This window comes from Mustela putorius, unplaced genomic scaffold (genome assembly GCF_011764305.1).
Source record: "Mustela putorius furo isolate JIRA1106 unplaced genomic scaffold, ASM1176430v1.1 tig00003846_pilon_pilon_pilon, whole genome shotgun sequence".
In the NCBI taxonomy this organism is placed as follows: domain Eukaryota; kingdom Metazoa; phylum Chordata; class Mammalia; order Carnivora; family Mustelidae; genus Mustela; species Mustela putorius.
Window position 1 is genome coordinate 858921 of NW_025421999.1, and position 21152 is coordinate 880072.

General features: G+C 33.1%; 1 protein-coding gene across 7 annotated transcripts in view; it reads right to left on the bottom strand.

Annotated features, from left to right (window-relative positions):
* DIAPH2 (diaphanous related formin 2) overlaps nt 1–21152 on the bottom strand; it is a 980096-nt gene that overhangs the window by 678958 nt on the left and 279986 nt on the right. For all 7 annotated transcript variants that reach the window (XM_013047536.2, XM_004775974.3, XM_013047535.2 and 4 more), the window contains 4 exons: nt 14762–14872; nt 8886–9004; nt 6806–6922; nt 3291–3409 (listed from right to left, as the gene is read on the bottom strand). In XM_013047536.2, coding sequence (XP_012902990.1) covers nt 3291–3409; nt 6806–6922; nt 8886–9004; nt 14762–14872 — 466 coding nt within the window. The remainder of the gene's footprint in view (nt 1–3290; nt 3410–6805; nt 6923–8885; nt 9005–14761; nt 14873–21152) is intronic.

Sequence of the window (21152 nt, forward strand, 5' to 3'; positions counted from 1 at the left end):
ACTAAATTAATGATAGTATTGTTGAGTCACAAAACCATGCATCCAAAAATGTATTTGACTAAATCTTCATCATTTTAGAGGTATTCAATTACTTCCCAACTTTTATAATAATGTTACTCTTTAAATTTTTTTCATTTTACTGCGAGTGGAGAGGAAACAAAGAATGTATTGTTAAGACAATTAAGACTCAAAATGACCTTTAAGATAAGGCTAGAATGGGAGACACAATAGCATTCATTAATTCAGGTTTTCTACAGAAAGATTTTACTTAGATAACTTCTGATCTGGGGCAGAATGTATTAGGTAAATAAGGAAATAAACATTAAATCTCTCAGCTCTAATCAAATATACCAGAATATAAATAACTGAAGAACCTCTTTTTGGCAATATTCTCATTATTACATATACAAGTCTATTATGTATCTAGCCATTCCATACCTATTTATCCAAAAGAAATGAAAACATATGTCTATACCTGTGTATATGAATATTCATGACAGCTTTATATAACAGGCAAAAACTAGAAAGAACCCAAATATCCATCAACAAGTAAATGTATATACAAATCACAGTATATCCATATACTACAATATTACTCAGTTATAAAAAGGAATGAACTATTGATACATGCAATATAACATGAATGAAATTCAAAATAATTGTATGAAAGAAGTCAGACAAAAAGAGAGTACATCCTATATGCATCTAGTTAAATAAAATTTTAGAAAACAAATTATATTATTATAAATTATAGTAAGAGAAAAAAGATCAGTGGTTATCTCAGGATGGGGACAGGTAGAAAGGCATAGGAAGGACAGATTACAAAGGAGAACACAGAAACTTGAGTGAGTGAGAGAGATGTTTATTATCTTGGCTGTGATGACGGTTTTAAGTAGACATACAAATATTGAAATCTATCAAATTATGTTCTTAATAATGGATAGTTTTTCTCATGTCAAGTACACCTCAATAAAGTTTTGTTTTGATTTGTTTTTTTAAAGAACAGTGTGTAAAGACCTAAGGCTGAAATTGGTAAATAATGAGACAAAGGGGGCAGATCACTGCTGTGCTGTCAGTGGTTGATAATGATGTTGAATTAAATTTCAGTGGGAAGGTACTGAAGAGTTTTGTGCAAGAATTTGATCGAGTTTATGAAAAATACTACACTTACAGAATCGTGAAGACACTCCATGTTGCTCAAGACCAGTTGACTTTATTTTATTTTTTTTTTAAAGATTTTATTTATTTATTTGACAGAGAGAAATCACAAGTAGACAGAGAGGCAGGCAGAGAGAGAGAGAGAGAGGGAAGCAGGCTCCCTGCCAAGCAGAGAGCCCGATGCGGGACTCGATCCCAGGACCCTGAGATCATGACCTGAGCCGAAGGCAGCGGCTTAACCCACTGAGCCACCCAGGCGCCCCAAGACCAGTTGACTTTAAAATCAGGATCCATCAATTTCCTGTAAGTTCTTGAAGGACCTGCTAATTTTTGCATTTATGCATGTGCATGTGGCTCTAATCAAAGTTCCACAGCATTCATCAGAAAAAATCCTCTGACCATAAAATATTATGAACTATGCATATATTTGACTTATCTAAATTTAGTTGATAACACTGAAGAAGAGAAGTTAAGTGATTTGTTCACTATCAGAGATGAAACATGGATGAGGAAATAGTGGGTATCTGAAGCTCTATTCTCACTTGATGCCTTCATCTCACTGTTGAGTGAGGGGAGGGACAGACCCCATAGCTAACAGTACACAACTGTGTGTACCTGGCACACAGTACAAAAAAACAAATGTCTATTGAACACTGAAAGAGCTAGTCAAAATCAGTAGAGTATATGTGTCATGTATGGTCCATAAGAGATTATAAGCCAATACAAATATATGGAAATATTCTCTTATAACACTCTCAACAAAATATGAAACAAACTGCTGATTTTATCAGGCTTATTATCAAATATGCAATAAAGCCAGCATTTACATTAATTCTTAGGGAAGGTAAATTGATGCACTTTCTGAAAAGCATATAGCCTTTCAAAGTTCTTATCCTCAACTGTAAGAATCAATTCTAAGAAAATAACAAGAAAAAGGCAAACATTTATACAAAGAATGTTCACAGCAGATTCATTTATAATTGCAAAAACCTGAAAACAATCTAGATGTACAATAAAAAAGGACTGGTCAAGATGATTAGGATATTCCATTAAATGTAATATTATACAGACATTCAAAGTCACATTTTGAAGGTTAACATGAAAAAACTCTTATAATAAAGAACTCTATGAAAACTCAGCCTATAGATAGACAAATTTTAAAAAGAGATATAAGATAATGTACTTAGCCAAAAAGTGACTAAAGGTGGTGGAATGTATATTGAGCTGAAAAGTGAGATGGGTGGTTTATTCTGTCATCTACATAAGCCTCTAGATTGCTTAGAATAAATGAGCAGTGGTTTTAAAATCAGAAAATAATATATAATAATAATAAGGAATTAATCCTCGAAGATTACTGTGAGTCTGCCTTGTGCTATGGAGTAAAGAATAATATATAATTGGCATTCCACAGCTGTTGTTTTCTTCCTTTAAAGACATGACAAATGAGTTCATGCCTAAATCTTAGCAATAGAGATTTTGATTAGTTATAAAAACTGTTTAACTGTAATGTCATAACAGCATTTCACTAGAGAGGTTTCACATCATCTTTCAGAGACTGTTCCAGAACGTACAGCCAACTAGTAGTCTAGGATGATGTAAGTTCATTTCCTGAGCGATCCAAGTAGATGAACATGATCACCTTAAATCCCTTCCTAGCTTTAAGGTCTATGAAAATATAAATTAATATTCTTTGATAGAAATAAAAAGTATTAAGTTACTGAAGTAAGCCTGTATTTCCTTTCTAAAACTTGAACATTAATACCTATTGCACAAGTGATTTCTATAAAACCACTGAGGAGCAAATATAAACTGAATCAAAGGATTTCAGAATCATGTTTCTAAAAAGAAAAGCATTCATCTGTAATGATAGGTGTTTCCTCTGTGGGGGACACTGATTTTAAACAGAATGCAAGAGCATCAAAACTTATCAACTAGCTTAATATTTTCAATCACACAGGCAGAACTCTCATGATCAACGTAATTAACAATTATAGTGACTGAGTACTCACAGACACAAGGACTTACCAGATATTAATAAAGGAAGTTCAGTGACAGCACTACCCTCAAAAAGTGACTATTATACAGAAGAGGGTGAAACACAATCAAAGGACATTGAGGATAATATTACATACCTATTAGATGTGTGAAATCAACATCTAATCTTTGCCTATACTTGAAATCTGGGTCCATACCACTGCAGTGCAGCACTATCTGTGAAACGCACTCCTCAATTATTTTGTAATACTGTGGCCTAAAAGAGAGAAAAGTATTCTTGAATACCTTTTCTACCTATACAAGTCAATCTTCTTAAGTGGTTCAAGGGCACCTGGGTGGCTCAGTTGGTTAAACATCAGACACTTGATTTCCACTCAGGTCATGATCTCAGGGTCATGAAATAAAGTCCCACCCCCCACGATGGGGCTCCATGCTCAGTGCAGAGTCCACTTAAGAGTTTCTCCTACTCCATCTATCCCTTCCCTTGCTCATGCTGTCTCTCCCTCTCTCACACATAAATAAATACACATGATAAAAGAACTATGCCTTTTCCTAGTACTGTTAGAAGAAATCTTTCTAGACATTACATTTCCTTAAAAGAAAAATGCCTAACTTAACAACAGTCTAGACATTATAGTATAAAACCCATCGTGATATAATCAACTGTGAATACTTAGTGTCTCAATACTGTAGTTTGTAGAAATTGACATTTGTGCACAAATATACTTACCAACCTTATCTATTTACTTAAGTTATTGTTACTACAGTTAATGAAAATAAATGACCTGTTAGTACTAGATCCATGGATACAGAAACAGTTCTAAGACTCTACAAGTTTTCAGTTTCAGTAAGGGATGAGTATCCTGGCATTAGGTGGCAATGTCTTAAATTTACTAAAACATTTTCACTCAAGATTAGCTGTAACAGCTTACAAAACTGGACTGAACCATAATATTCAAAAAATCTATTCATACACATTTTTTAAATATCCACCTTATAGAAGCATACACACTTATACGCATGGCCATAGCCTGAATTTGTTCAAACTATCAAAAGTTTTTAAACATGCCCTAATTTTGTAAACTATCAAGATAATTCTGGCCTTAAAAAATAACTACTTATTTGTGGAGCAAAACAAATAACACAGAGGACATGGGAAGATGGAGAGGAGAAGGGAGTTGAGGGAAATTGGAGGAGGATATGAACCATGAGAGACCTTAGACTCTGAGAAACAATCTGAGGGTTATGGAGGGGAGGAGGGTGGGAGGTTGGGTGAGCCTGGTAGTGAGTATTATGGAAGGCAGGTATTGCATGGAGCACTGGGTGTGGAGCATAAACAATGAATTCTAGAACACTGAAAAGAAATAAAATAAAATAATAAATAAATTCTTTATTTGAAAAACAACAACAACAACAAAAATAACTACTTGCATTCCCACCAACAGTGTAGGAATGCAAGCTGGTGCAACCACTCTGGAAAATAGCATGGAGGTTCCTCAAAAAGTTGAACATAGAGCTACCCTACGACACGGCAATCGCACTACTGGGTATTTACCCTAAAGATACAAATGTAGTGACCCCAAGGGGTATATGCACCCGAATGTTTATAGCAGCATGTCCACAATAGCTAAACTTTGGAAAGAACCTAGATGTCCTTCAACAGATGAATGGATAAAGAAGATGTGGTATGTATATACAATGGAATACTATGCAGCCATCAAAAGAAATGAAATCTTGCCATTTGCGAGGACATGGATGGAACTAGAGGGTATTATGCTTAGCAAAATAAGTCCATCAGAGAAGACAATTATCATATGATCTCCCTGATATGAGGAAGTTGAGAGGCAATGTGGGGGGCTTGGGGGGGTAGGAAAGTAATAAATGAAACAAGATGGAATTGGGAGGGAGATACACTGTAAGAGACTCTTAATCTCACAAAACAAACTGCGGGTTGCCGGGGCGGGGTAGGAAGAGGGTGGTTGGGTTATGGACACTGGAGAAGGTATGTGCTATGGTGATGATGTGAAGTGTGCAAACCTGGCGATTCACAGACCTGTACCCCTGGGGTTAATAATACATTATATGTTAATAAAAAATAAAATATTATTTAAAAATAACTACTTGCATATTTCAAGTTTTTAAAAGGCATTTTTATCATTAAAATTTAGGGAAAATTTAGTAAATTCAACAAAGAGACATCAGAAAGAAATACTAGTACAGACAAATTTTGACATAAACATCCTTAAGATTAGTGTGCTAATAACTAGCCAACCTACTAAAAGTTTGCAAAGCCTAACAGTCTAATTGCTCTTATATGTCTTCTGTCATGAGGTTGGCCTCAAGAGTAAGAATAAATAGCAACATATATTAAGCCATTTTAGGCTTTTTCAAGTCATCAACAATTCTAGCATAAATAATATTGGAATATAATCAGCCTAGTAAATGACCTTTTGTATAAACAAGGAAAACACAAGTGTTCTCTCTGAGGCCAAGTTAATTATCTGTAAGTATAATTAAAGTAGCTGGTCACACTTCTAGCCCACATTGATGTTCTCAGGATGAAAAAGGTGTCATATTAGAGTAACTTCTTATACTATTCAAGGTTACTGAGAAATGGATGGTTTCACGAAAATTTTTTCCCTATATGCCCATAGTCACAGTACCCCTTTAATTGCCAGAACATTAGAAAACATTTTAATTTCCATCTTTTCTGCTTTACAAAAACAGTATACAATTAAATATTCTAACCATTTTTCTACATCTCTGTAACATCATGATGGCCATAAATTATTGTACAAGTCTGAACTATAATAGCTTTCTATATAACCTTAAAACTGTCATCTCTGTTACAACTATATCTGACCCCCGGTAGCTTGCCTTTACCATTTAATCATTAAATCAAACAAATTTTGAGAAATCAGAGAACCTAGGTTGCCAGAATTTCATGCATATTAGAGTATGAAGAACAACTAAAAGTCTCTTGAATAGTTAAGTATAAGATCATGACCACAGCTTATAGATAATTTCAGTCACTCAGAAACCTTTTTTTATCGTTCTGGTTTTCAGATCTATTTGCAGTTACCAGACTCTGAAACTCCTAACGTTATTGATCATCATAATCATTTATCTTGAAGAATTACTTTACTGGATATAAAGCTGAAATATCAGTATTATCTTCTTAACTAAAATCACATCTATTATTAAATAAATACTAGAAAGGAGAAATAAAAGTAAAACCTAACTTATTAAAATGTAAATGAACTTTAAAAATAAAATAAAATAAAATGTACATGAACTTAAAAGTTCCACTACAATCACTTCAGTGCTTATTCTACGTTATCATTATCTAGCAAAGAAAATTCACCATAAGTTCAGTAAAATCTGTTGGGTTCTTTGCTACAGAATGTCCTATCATAGGGGTACCCAGTTTTATAAATAAATCCTTCTGGCCGATTTAAAAATAAATTCACATCTTTTAAAAAATGCTATGCAAAGTCATCAAACTCTTATACACTATAGATGTACATATATATGCATACACTACCTAGTAGTCTACATAAGTATACTAGAGTCACTAATAAACATTATTAGTTTCCCTTAAATACTAAATTCAAATAACACAAATTCTAGTACTCTCAGATCTGCTTCTTACCTGATATAATAATCATTTCTGATGAGCAAAAAATGTTGTAGAATGGATAATAAGTAATTTTCAGCAGCAGTGTCCTTCAACATGTTATATAGAAGATGATACACTTCATTCATATCAGTGAAAGTAAGTAAAGGAAAAAAATTAAAGCTCTTGATGAAAGTTTCATTCATAACAAAAGCAGCGTCATTTTTTTAAAACACTGAAGTACTATTTTGTTTCCCTTACTGTTTCTAAACCTTCAACTCCATGATCCAGTATTTCAAACTTTACATTAATATATTTAGCCTATTGAATAACTTTAACCTTTTAATGAGAGAAACAGCTTAAAGAATATTTCCAAGACCATTTAATCGTCAAAATTTTAAGCAATCAGTTACTTATTACAAATTACAGATGATAACTGGTATGATTGGAACAGCAATGCCATTAGAGAAAACGGTTTCCTCTTGATCATCCTGTGGCTGTGATAGAGGACCTATATTATTCATGTAAGCCACGACTCCTCTATTTTCACCACCACATAATACTGAATGTAATGAAACATTCTATGGACTGCTTAAATATCACAAACCAGTTTTATTTTATACTGAAATAATATTTACTAGATGTGAAATTGTTATTGTCTGCATTTATCTGTATTTCATTATTTAGAAAAACGGAAAGTAAAGACAGTAGAACTTGAATCATTTTTCATAGGATACAAAAGACTGGAAAAAGTTTAGATGCTTTTAATAAACGAGACAACAAATTTTAAAACTGGATTCACTTTTATAATAAAAGTGAGGACCTGGAAAATCAATGTAAAAGAAAGGTGGGAAAGGAAATATAATCCAACAGTCTTAAAAATAATCTGAAATGTCAACATTTTCTCTGAAGTAGAATTAAGTATATGATAGATTATTTCTTAGACCCCATGTAAAAGTGTTGTGTTAAAGTCTCATAAGGTCTTTTAAATGGTTACAGAATGAAACCCAAAATAGCTTTATGGTGAAGTTTGATTATAAGATAAATGTATACAAAGCAAGGAAGCAAGATATATATGCCTATAGAAAGCATTTAATATTATAGAAATGACTGTAGACTAGAGTCACTAATGATGGATAAGGAATTACTAGCATTGATTCCTTATAATAATGACATTGTTATCCATTGCACACACATTTATCCAATACTTATGTATAAGATACTTCAATAGTAGCACTGGAGGAAAAAGATGAAACCTAAGACTTCTGCCCTCAATCTCATAGGAGCACAAAAGTGTACATAAATAAGATAGAAAGTACTATAGGAGTTTCAAGGTGAGAAATATTCCAGCAGGTTTTTTTTTGTTTGTTTGTTTTGGAGGGTATGGCAGTTCAGGGAGGAAGAGGAAGAAGAATTAAAGAAAAATTCCATCTCAAAGTTTATCGTAGTTCTGAAGTATTTCCTAAGCTCCCCAAAAGCCATAAGTAAGAAATTTATGGAGTGTGAAACGAATAGCCAGAAATGCTGACGACAACCATCTTTTAGATCTAAAATCATTTCACATAAAATCATTGCCATAGGAAGATTATACACTAGTTGTATTTGACTCAAATGCTTCTATCAGACAGCCTTGATATAGTCAGATACTATATCCAAACATTTTTTTTTTTTTGCCAAGGAACCAAAATTGTTGGATTGAGAATAAGGCATTTATTTGAATTGAATAATATTTCTAAAACCATTTGAGTACATTTCAACGAACTGAAGAAGTATACTACCTATAGTTACATATGAACTCAGCGAACTTTTCCCCTCAAATTCTTATACATGACGTATATGCCTTAGGTTCTTATCTATTCAAGACCACTCAGCTGAATATATAGATAATACAGCAAGTCATTGTGCAGATTTCAATATAATTTGTGTAAATCATCAGGACACTCTGCCAGTTCCTCAACATGAATCTCAAGGACAGCCTCATAGTGAAGTACTAATATAAATAAATGAATAAAAATTGGGCTGGCAGACCAAAATTCTAATAATGGTCACAAAATCACCCACAAATCTCTTTTTCAAAAAATTTCAAAATTATTTTTGTGGTTTGTCAAAAGGATATTCCATTTCTGCTCGAATATCATTGAGACGGTGTGATAATTCATTTAGGTCATCTTCTTTGTTCTCATCAAATACTTTCAACTGAATATCAAGCTCATCATTCTCTTTTTCCTTTAGATCCTAATATAAACATAAAACTTAACAGATGAGTAACAGTTTGACAATACCGTATTTTGGTAATAAAACACAGATACTATTATTCATTTACAAACACAAAAACGATTTTATATTGACCCAGGCACTTTAGTTTTCTGAGAGAAATTAAGTGTACTATGTATATTCCTATTTTAAAATAAATGAACCTCATTGCATTTTCTTCTTATGCCCCAGATTTTGATTATTTACATTAAAAATTAACAATCACTTTTACAAAGGGGGAAAAAATAATTGCTAACAACCCAAACTGAATGTTGTTTTTGACTGAATACACTAATGAAAGATCACAAAAGAACTCATGCAGTTAGAACATTCACATATGCCTCTGGCAAAAAATGTAAATACAGATCAATTGTATTAATGAAGAATAAATGCAAGGATATATTCAAGCACAACAGTCCCAAGTATGGCGTAGAAAGTTATATAAAGAGATTTATTTTAAATGGTATTTTGTGATTTTGAAGCAAAAGGTGTCAGGATTTTTTTATCAAGCTGCATGACTAGCCTCCTCCCCCACTTTTCATTTTTGCTTAACCGAATCACAAAATACCAACTTGGGCATCAAAGATTTGTTTTTGTAGTACATTATGAGCACATGCATTACAAACCTCTGATAATTTTTAAAATAATAGACTGAACAAAATCTTTGGAAGCATGCCACACTAGAGATTGCTGGGCTTAATAGATATCACCTGGAATATCTTTTAATATGTGTCCATTAAGTTGCAGCTTTCAAAACCCAAATCGATAATCCCCACTGTGGATGCTCAAGGGTGATTATGAAAGTGGGACTAGGATTTCAGAGTTGAGCTTGAATTCTAAAAGGAAATGCAAGCATGGTGTACTTCAAATTAGGTCAATAAAACAAAACTGGAGTCATTTCTTATGTCTTATTTTTATTCAACAGAACAACTATAAATGGAGATGTAATGGCTATCATTACATTTGGCTAAAGCCAAATGAATATTTATGCAATTTCGAGATTTTTTCTAAGATTCACATAATAGTTTACTGATAATTTATATATAGAACATAAGAAAATACTTATTAGTATGTTTCTATAAATTTCATATAAAATATATGACAAAAAATGTATTTACACTTAGTTCCCTCTTTAGTAACTTGCTTTAAGTCTAATTTTCCACTTTTTTTTTTTTTTTGACCCAAACTGGGTTTTATTGAAATTCCAGGAGCAGGCACATGTCAAAGTAGTAAAGGAAGGAAGGAAGGAAGGAAGGAAAGAAGGGGCAGGCTGTGAGGTGGCGGGGGAGGGGCAGGCCCTATGTCCATGGCCCTGGCATCCCCTCTCTCTGCCAAGGGCTGAGTGGGTACAATTACCCAACCCCCATCCCCCCCTAGTTTTCCACTTTTAAATCTACTGGAATGCAAAATTATCTATCATTGATGGGTATATTATTGGACAATTTCAGAACTCCAGTTGGACAAGAGCAAAAGCCAGACACACCTAATATGCTGATCTTTGAAGAAGTAACTGTTAACAAATTTTACAATATGGATTTTTCCTTATTCTTCTAGCATAGTATGTTCTTTCATAGATGCTCACTACAAATCTTGAACACTTTCAGAAAAATCTAATTTAAATACGGCCATTTAATTAGCATCAAAACATTATAAAACATGGAATCAAACTGCATAATTAAAATATTTTTTGTGAAAATAAATGATTAAATGTTTAACTGCTTTTAATTAGGACAACACATTAGTTATAAAATAAATATAGATACATAGTATGTGAACCAATATAGCACAATATAAAAACACAGAACTATAAATGCAATCTTATATTATTTATCAATAATCTCCATTATGATAAATATATATGCATACATACACATAAAGCTAACTTTGAGTCAAATATCAAACCTTGAAAAATGTATCCATAAATTCTTAATGAAACAAACAATTAAGTTTTTCTATAGCATAAAAATGACATTCTATAAAAGGAAATGGAAATGCATCACTAAGGTTTTATACTTTAAACTGTAGAATATCATAACATTACTGAATTACCGTATTATTAACTATTAATTATGTGAAATATTATACATATGTTTCAGGGTTTTTTATTTTTCAATAGAACTACTGTGCGGATATGAAACACTGTTGACAGAGTCCCTAAAACATATAATTAAATCTCTATAATACAGTGTACTTCAAAGGAAATTCCATTACTAGTATATGACTGATTACCAGTCAAGAAATCAAAATTGAGTTTTCAACAGAATAAGAAAAGTTGGTTGGTATTTTAAAATAAAGATGCCTGCTGCCTACAGGATGCCTACATACATGATTTCTTACTTTCCTGCTCCTTCACATATTTAATCTACCTCATACATTCTATATTTATTTCACTAAATAAAAGGCAGTTGGAGATGAATACTGCTATGCTGAAAAGAAAAAAAAAATTTTTTATAAAGGCAATTGGGAGAAAACTTCACAAGAAATCACTATGAGTTAACTATAGAGCAAATACTAGTTTAAAAATCACTGTATAGGGGCGCCTGGGTGGCTCAGTGGGTTAAGCCGCTACCTTCAGCTCAGGTCATGATCTCAGGGTCCTGGGATCGAGCCCCGCATCGGACTCTCTGCTCAGCAGGGAGCCTGCTTCCTCCTCTCTCTTTGCCTGCCTCTCTGCCTGCTTGTGATCTCTCTCTGTCAAATAAATAAATAAATAAATAAATAATCACTGTATAGTATGTAACAACTCACTAATCCCAAATAACTAAAGCATATTTATGAAAAGATTTTTTTTAAAAGAATTTTCCATATAAATAAAGTATAAATTCCCTTTAAACATCATAATTTATCAATGGAGATGGGAGAATTGAGAAAATAAATTTTTACAGAATATAATTAAAATAATCATCCTTGTCTTGAGGATTCTTATTGCTGGAAATCAGAGACTCTGAGAAACAAACTGAGGGCTTTGGAAGGGAGGCAGGTGAGGGATTGGGTGAACCTAGTGGTGGGTATCATGGAGGGCATGTATTGCATGGAGCACTGGGTGTGGTGCATAAACAATGAATTTTGGAACACTGAAAAAAAATTAAGTTAAATTAAAAAAAAAAGAAAAAAGTTCTACTGTACTATATTATTATTATGATCTCGGGAGTTACTAAAATACTAAGAATGATTCTTCCCTAACACTTAATGATGATTCCAGAGAGGAATAATTCTTTTTTAAGCTTTTATTCAAATTCTAGTTAATTAACATACAGTATAATAATAGTTTCAGATGCACAATATAATGATTCAACACTTCCATACAACCAGATAGGTCTAATTTTTGATCATGTATCAACAGTTTGTATTAGCCTTAGCCACATCTACTTTGCTGCTTTGACTATTATAGATTCTAGAAAATTAAGTAATACCTCCTGTTGAAGACTCTCTATGAATAGATTATTAAGCTTCCATGCATGTGTACAGATGCTTAATGCTATCTAAATTCCAGTGGTTTAAACTTAAGTATTTAGTAAATTAAATTGTGATTTCATTAGATAATAACTGGCATGCCAGGTACATCTAGTGTACATTAAAAACAAAATAAAACTATAAGAACAACATCAGTTGTGAAAATTATGGTATTAAAGAAAAAATCTCTAACTCTTCTGGGTCTATCTGCTTGAATTCTGATTCTCATCTTATATCTAAGAAGTACCTGGGGAGGATTCGTTTTCTTTTCAAACCAAACATCTCTGCCTTACCCTCAATAAGATTTTGATATATTCTCTTTAGGGGCATATGTCCGACCTCTTTAGTTGAGAACCAGGACTACATGTAACCATATTTTGCTCCATTGTCTTAGGGAGAAAAAAAAATTGAGAATCCTTGTAGGTTCTATTCCAAAATTTTTGAAGGCAGACACAACACACTTCCTACTTTTATCTTGCTGAGGAATCACTGAGATCTGGGAATCAGGTCATATTGAAGAGATATGACGGTGAAAGAAAAATCTAACTAGATACATATATGAAGAATGCTTTTATTAAGATGTACTTGGTGCCATAAGAGGCTTCATATACAGCTATGGTGCCAATGGAAAAGTGTAGCTTAGAAAAACAGATGCAAAATCTTCACTGTCAGTGTAATGAAATATACCATGAATCCACTGAACCCAGCAAAGATGAATAAAGAAGAAAAGTTAAAGGTAGGAATAAGAGCTAACATTCATTCTCTTTCTGAGAAGAGGACAACTCAAATAAATTAAAATGAGAGTAACAGTATTTCTGATCAAACATTCAGTAGTATAAGGCAGAAAATGAATATCCAATTATAAATAAACAAAGGGAAATAAAAGATGAAAGAGTAAAAGCACAATATGTGGCATACTAGTAAATGAACACAGGATGCTAAGGAGCCCCTGTGTTCAGCAAGGTCCAAAGACATTGATAGTCTCCCAGAAAATGAGGACCACCCCAGTGAGAACAAGCATGGAAACCAATGAGTAGGCAATTCAAAAGCCACACTAGAATCAAGATTGTAACATTACGTGTAGCTACCTAAGGCCACAGACTTTTCATGAGGAAAGATTTGTGACAACACAAGAATAAATGTGTTACACACACCATAATTAGTGGATGTGCCTAGTTAATTGCATACTGAACCTTCATAAGGGTCACTTAAAATATTGCTTTGATCCACTGAAACCAATTCCCTGTTTTTTAAAGTCATGGATTAAAGTACCATTCCAAGTGTAATTGACACAAAACTTTCTAAAACCAGATAGATCAAATCCTACATCTTATCAAAGTGGGTTTCAGTAGATCCACTGTAGGATACATTTTATGATGATGAGTTTCAACTACTTTCAGTTAAGACTATCAGAACACAGTTACAGATGCATGATACAATCTGATTCTCACCAGGAAATTTTCCCTGATTTTGACATTTCTAGTACTCTAAGTATTATATACGTGGTCACTTGACATTTATTTTGTTTTCTTTTTTATTCCCTTTTGCGTCTTTTTTCTCAGGTGTTCCCTAATAGCTTAAATGAAGAGACTATTTAAACTTTACATGTCTCTTAACAATGTCATGGTTTTAAACAAAATCCCTCTTCATTAACATACTAAATAAAATACAAAGTCACTTTAGCTATATTTGTGTTTATAAAATAAGTGTGCTCATTTATCTCAGAAGAAGCCTGTAAAGTTATTTCAATATGTTTTAACAGTATCATAATTAGAGCATATATACACATAGAATTTAAGAAATAAAACTTTTTAGAAAAGTCTCTATAGCAGTGTAACAAGAATACCATGCCTAAATATCTAGAATATACTGGTCAAAATTCTAGAAATAATTATGCTGAATATAAATGGTACCAGTCTAAATTATCAAAGAGGAAAGCAAAAACTTTTAAATGAACATTGAAGCTGCAGAAAACCAAAAAGTGGTAGTCTTTTATGTTCTCAGTATTCAAATTCAAAGAAAAGAAATTCCCTTTCAAGTTTAAGAAACAAACAAAAAAAAAAAAAACAGAACAGACACATCACTTGAGGACACATTAGCTGAATTCTGAATTCAACAGTTGTATATAAAGACTGATACTACTGTAAAATAGAAAAGCTTACAAAATGTCTAATGCCATACAAAGAATATATAGCAAGGAACATTTATCTGTCGCAAGTATTTCATCTAAAGAGAGAAAAAGGTTAAAAAGTTCATCAGCAAAATTAATGTGCACATTCAACTTACTGGTAACATTGTTTTTAGTCCTGAACGTAGGAATTCATTCCTTAAATGTATTCTAAAATCAAGCTCGTAAGGTGAAGTGACAAGGGCATTTATAAACTGCATGCAGGCCACCTGCAATTTAGAAAGCAAAATTTGTTTAAAATTATTTTAAGTAATGAAATATTTACTTAGTGCATTCAGATCATTGCTTTTCTATACACTAAAAACATACACACATATACAATAAAATATTAGAAGAAATATAAATATTTATACAAGTATAAGGATTATTATGACGTTACAGCTTAAACAACAAAAGTCACTTTCTAATGCCCAGAATAATTCTAATGGTGTTATGATGGATGGTCAAGTATTGGTATGATTTGTTAAATAATATGAAGGAATATTAAACTCTGAAAAACTCAAAGTTCGAAAGATCTGCATATAGAGCCCTTTAAAAATAGCATAAAATGGATCTTTCCTATCCAACTGTCCCGAGAATAAACTTGGCCTCAATTCCGTATGATTATAAACTTTTCTAAAATAAACCAAAACAAGTACCCTGATACTAAACAGAGAACAGTGAAAACTTAAAGAAATTATTACACTAATTTATACTGTCTCCCTCCTATTATTGGGATGGACTTGCAAAAAATATAGAGTACTAAAATATATGATTAAGATGAATTAATTTACCAAGTATAAAAATGAGTGCACGTGAATTAAAATCAACTAAAAAGCACTGTGACACCAATGCACCAATGTACATTGCATGACAAAGTGAAGGTAAGGGCTTGTTTTCAAGTGAAGGTGATTCATTAATTACATTGACACTGTCAGAAAGGTTTGGTTTTTCTTACCTTCTGATACTGAGTTTCCCTATTATAAAAGGGGACTTATTTCCTGGTAATTGCAAGCTAGAAGGGAATCAACAAAATACTAATTGCCAGGTGATCCATACATTATTCCTGATAGCATTTTTGGGAAATGCTGCTCAAGTCTAAGGCAACTATCTAATAGATTGACTGAAGAGCTGCACATAAAATTGATTATTCTTAAAAGCATGCAATAAAAAGAAGTAAGCAATGAGCAAACTGTACAATGTTCAAAGAGCTAACTCTGAAGGGACTCCTGAAAATGTCAGATTTAGTAAAGATATCAAGTATATATAGAAGGAGACACAAAAAATCAAAAGTTAGTATGAGAAAAAAATCAGCAAAAGAAAATATTTCAAAAGTATTTTGACTTGACTTGTCCAGATCTATCATTATATTTTTTTTCAAGTAGAAAGAAAAGATTAAAAGGTTTATTTCTTTTTTATATATCTATTATCTTATGAATATCTTATGCATCTAAGCAGGCTTTAGGGAGACTTGTCCATCTACCTCATATTCAGGCTCAAAAATCAAAAGCTGCATGCTTTAAAAGTGATGACTGAAGTTGTTTCTAACTTTACTAGATATCTAAAACATAATTCAACAATGTAGTCCAACGCCTATGAATGCTCAAATGTCAGTACGAAACACTAAGACCACTGATTAAATACTTGCCAAAACCAGGTATTATCTTTTTTTTTTTTTAAAGATTTTATTTATTTATTTGACAGAGACAGAGAGATCACAAGTAAGCAGAGAGGCAGGCAGAGAGACGGGGGAAACAGGCTCTCTGCTGAGCAGAGAGCTCGATGCAGGGCTCGATCCCAGGACCCTGAGATCATGACCTGAACCGAAAGCAGAGGCTTTAACCCAATGAGCCACCCAGACACCCCAAAACCAGGTATTATCTTAAAAGACATTTCAGATAAGTTACTATGACATGTATACCTTAATAGATCACTTAACCTTTCTATTTACTGCAAGAAAATAGGCTGGGATATAAGCTTATATACTATACATGTCCAGAGCTACATTATCGTCCCATTTGCTTGAATGATCCTTGTTCAACGTTACAACTATGACATGACCAAACAAGCCAAACCACATGTCCAATCCAAAATTTATAGAGAGAAAAGTTGCCCTCTGCTAGGACTGTTTTTACCAGAAGATATTCTAGCTTAATGGCCTGTATTAATACTCTACAAGAGAACATTTCCATAAGAAACAAGTTAATGAATCTTAGAATTGTACTTTTTTTTTTTTTTTAAAGATTTTATTTATTTATTTGACAGAGAGAGATCCCAGGTAGGTAGAGAGGCAGGCAGAGAGAGAGAGAGAGAGAGGGAAGCAGGCTCCCCGCTGAGCAGAGAGCCCGATGCGGGACTCAATCCCAGGACCCTGAGATCATGACCTGAGCCGAAGGCAGCGGCTCAACCCACTGAGCCACCCAGGCGCCCCTAGAATTGTACCTTTATACAAAGTATTTAGATTAAAAGATGGTATAGTAAGTCAATAATATTAATGAATGTATCAACATAAAAATAACTTTACATTTAATGTGAAATGTTTTAATGCTATTACTTATTTTACCTATGATGTATAAATATATAACTGAATGCTAAAAAAAAAAAGTTGGGATACACCTTGAAACCAGTATTTTAAACAGGTAATGGCAATGGTTTATCAATGTACTATTTATTGTTTATCAAATTCTAACAGATATCTAATTGATTACAAATAAGATAAGCAGAATAGTTATACCATCATGTCATTTCCCAACATTTTCTCCTAAAGTGATACTCCTTTTGTTTTAAAGATTTTATTTATATATTTGAGAGAGAGCGAGACAAAGAACACAAGGGGAGGGTTTTCAGGGGGACAGAGGGAGAGGGAGAAATAGACTCCCACCTGAGCAGGGAGCCCCACCCAGGGTTTGATCCCAAAACCGTGGGATCATGACCTGAGCAAAAGGCAGATGCCCAACCAACTGAGCCACCCAGGTGCCCCTAAAGTGATACTCTTTTATAGAAATATTTATATTTTAATGTGGAGAACAAAAAAAATACCTTAATTATCTCCATTCCTTCATGCTACCACATAATCATTGTCCTTTTTAGAGGACAGAAATAAAATCAATCCAAAACCAAAATAATTGTCATTTACAAATACAAAATTAAATTTTAAAAATATAATTAGTTTCAATGTCAGAATATATCATTATTAAATTACAAACACTAAATACCCATTATGTAGAATCTGAATTCATAGTTAAATACAGAACCCCAAACTATTTTCTTCATCATCATCATTATTATACAAACAGTATTAGAGGCTTTATATAATTCACCATCTAGTCTCATCCTAATAAAAACCAGTATTACTATTATCCTTATTTTACAGATGATGAAGCTAAGGCTCAAAGCAGGTAACTTATATATGGTTACACAGTAAGGGGGAAACTCACGATTCTCAAACATATCGTTTTACTCCAAATACAGAATAATTAAGTAGTATAATCCAGATGGCTCATTAACTCCATTCATAGATTCACATGACAAAAGATTTTAAGGATGGGTAAGATAAGAAAATTTAACTATTGCATCATGTTTAATGTACTAGAAATATCCAGTTTTGAAACTGTAAGTTAATTAGAAAAATAGTCAACTAGTTTTTTAAAGATTTTATTTATTTATTTGAGAGAGAGCGTGAGTAAGTGAGAGAGAGAGAGAAGGAGCAGGGGGAGGGGGAGAGGGAGAAGCAAACTCCCTGATGAACAAGGAGGTCGTCCAGGGCTTTGATCTTGGGATGGGAGGCAGACACTTAACAGACTGAGCCACCCAGAAAGTCCAGCATACAATTATTTTAACAATATACTGTCTAGTATATAAAATGGATATTGTATATGTCATTCATATCTCTATTAAAAAGACAAAGTAGTTATCAAAATTCATAATAAAATGCAAATGGACAAAAAAAACAAAACAAACAAAAAAAACGAAACAAAAAAAACAGGAAAGGTAGAAAACAGTTCCTGAAATGTGTTACATTCCATTTCATGAAGTATGGGCAGCATCCTATTATCCAGAATAATGGTCTCTCACTCTCCTTTATTCCTGCCACCCCACTTCCTATTCAGCATACATATGCATGCAAACACACACACACACACACACACACACACACACACACACTAGAGCTACATTGTTCAATCCAGAGCCACTACTCACAATGTAAATTTAGCTTAATTACAATTACTAACAGGAAAAATCCACTTGCTAAGTCACACCAGCAATAGTTCAAGTGTTCCACAGCCACATGTGTCTACTGGCTACCATACTGGACACCACAAATACTGGATACTGCAGAAACCTTAATTGGATAGCACTGTACTGGAGACTTTAATGAATAATTCTTCTGGCCTAATATCTAAAACATAGGCTCCAAAGGAGTACAAAATTCATTCCCTAATAATGAAGTCTTGATAATTGGTAAGTTCAACTTCCAAGCATATATATCTTTAAAATTATTACTGTCTGCTTACAATGAAAACTCAGTATGCTTTCAAAGAAAAAGAAAATCTAACCCCAGATATAGAAAACAAAGAACTGGGGCGCCTGGGTGGCTCAGTGGGTTAAAGCCTCTGCCTTCGGCTTAGGTCATGATCCCAAGGTCCTGGGATCAAGCCCCACATCAGGCTCTCTACTTGGTGGGGAACCTGCTTCCTCCTCTCTCTCTGCCTGCCTCTCTGCCTACTTGTGATCTCTGTCTGTCAAATAAATAAATAAAATCTTAAAAAAAAAAAAAAAAAGAAAATGAAGAATCGTGATTTTAAAGCAGAATGCTACTCAAAAATACTAAATACTTTGGTTCGATGTGCTTTTAAAGGTAAAGAAACTGAAAACCTAGAAAGATTAGTTGATTTGCCCAGGATCATATAGCTAATAATAAGCCATAAAGATAAGACTAGAACTTATATCTCATGACTTTTAGTTTTCAATTCTTTCTACAACACTACAATGTACAAATCTGGCATTACTGAGTAACATTTTTCCTTGGACTGGAAAGAAAACAAGTGCCCTTGCATTGAATATCACGAAGTCCACTATCCAGACTTTTTCTTGCTTAGTTTCTTTTTAATAGCTTTAAGTTTCAAAATGGTCTGCCAAACCTGATTTAAATAAAGCTTCCATGAAAATTAAAATTTAAAGTTCATAGTAAGTCAGTGACTTTTCTCCATTATTAATAAATACGATAAGCTAGGACCATAATTTTGATTTCTAATCCCTAAAAATAGTAAGGTTTTTCATTTGCATTACAATGATCCCCATTTCTACATGGTTAATCATTTACATTCTTTAGTCACAGGATGTTATTGTCCTCATCCTGGGGTATGGGATGTGATGCACAGTGTGAAGTATCACAAAAGAGACTATAAACTTTCTAAAGGCAAGGCTCCACATTTGTTTAGGGTTTTCTGTATAACCTCTAATTGTCCTCAATAAAATGATTAAAATATAATGGGTAACTGGTAATTAGACATGTCAAATTTTATTGGCAGGAGACATATCATTACCAAAAAAAAATTGTATTCAGTTTCTTAGTTAAGTGGATGAGAGGGGAACTATTTTAACACAAAACAGCTTCATAAAATTATTGAGAAAATGCTAAAACCTTTTGTTTATTTTAACTTTTCAGCTCCAAAAACTATGCAAGCATCTATCTATCTGTTTGACCACAATTCAAAGAGCTATAGAGTACAATAACTGCCAACTCCAGGGCATTCTCAGACAGATTATCCATACTGCCATTAGCTGTGACAAAGTGTGCTTTTAAAATTTTATTGACACTGTCACACAGTTGAACTTATTAAGTACTTTGTTGATATTAACAAGGTCTTTCTTTATCTTAGCCCAGCAGGACTTGGGAAAAACGATGGTTTAAGTCAAATAAGTACCAACCAAGAAATATATAAACATACAGAGGGAGTTATTAATTAAGTCAAGAAATGGAGAAGGAGTTCAGGCAGGAGGAAGCCATGTACAAAGGTATGAAGGTAGAAGGATAAAGCAGCATAAAATGTTCAGGAAACTGCATACAGTATGACTGGACCAAAAAGAATAAGGAGAAGAGTGGTGAAACATTAAGTCACAGAGAAAACAACATCAGATGATGAAGTATTTTGTGTAGACTAAGATTATACTTTTATCCTAGAAGCTATAGAAAGACTTTCTTGAATTTGAAGCAGTGATGTAACAAGAACTGCATTTCAGAAGTTTAAGTCTGTGGAAGATGATTTTAAGGGGACTATTTAAGAGTCCAGGAAAATGGCAAAATAATGAGACATGACAATGCACTGAAACAAAGAATTGGCAGAAGGGGTGGAAGAAAAGGATACCATACAAATGAACAAAAAAAACAACACTACAAAATTAGAATTCGTAAGATTTGGTAATTGAAGGAATGGTGAAAGGAGGAAGAGTAGATTCAAAGATGATTATTATGTTTCTGGTTTATGCAATTTGGTAGATAATTCTAAA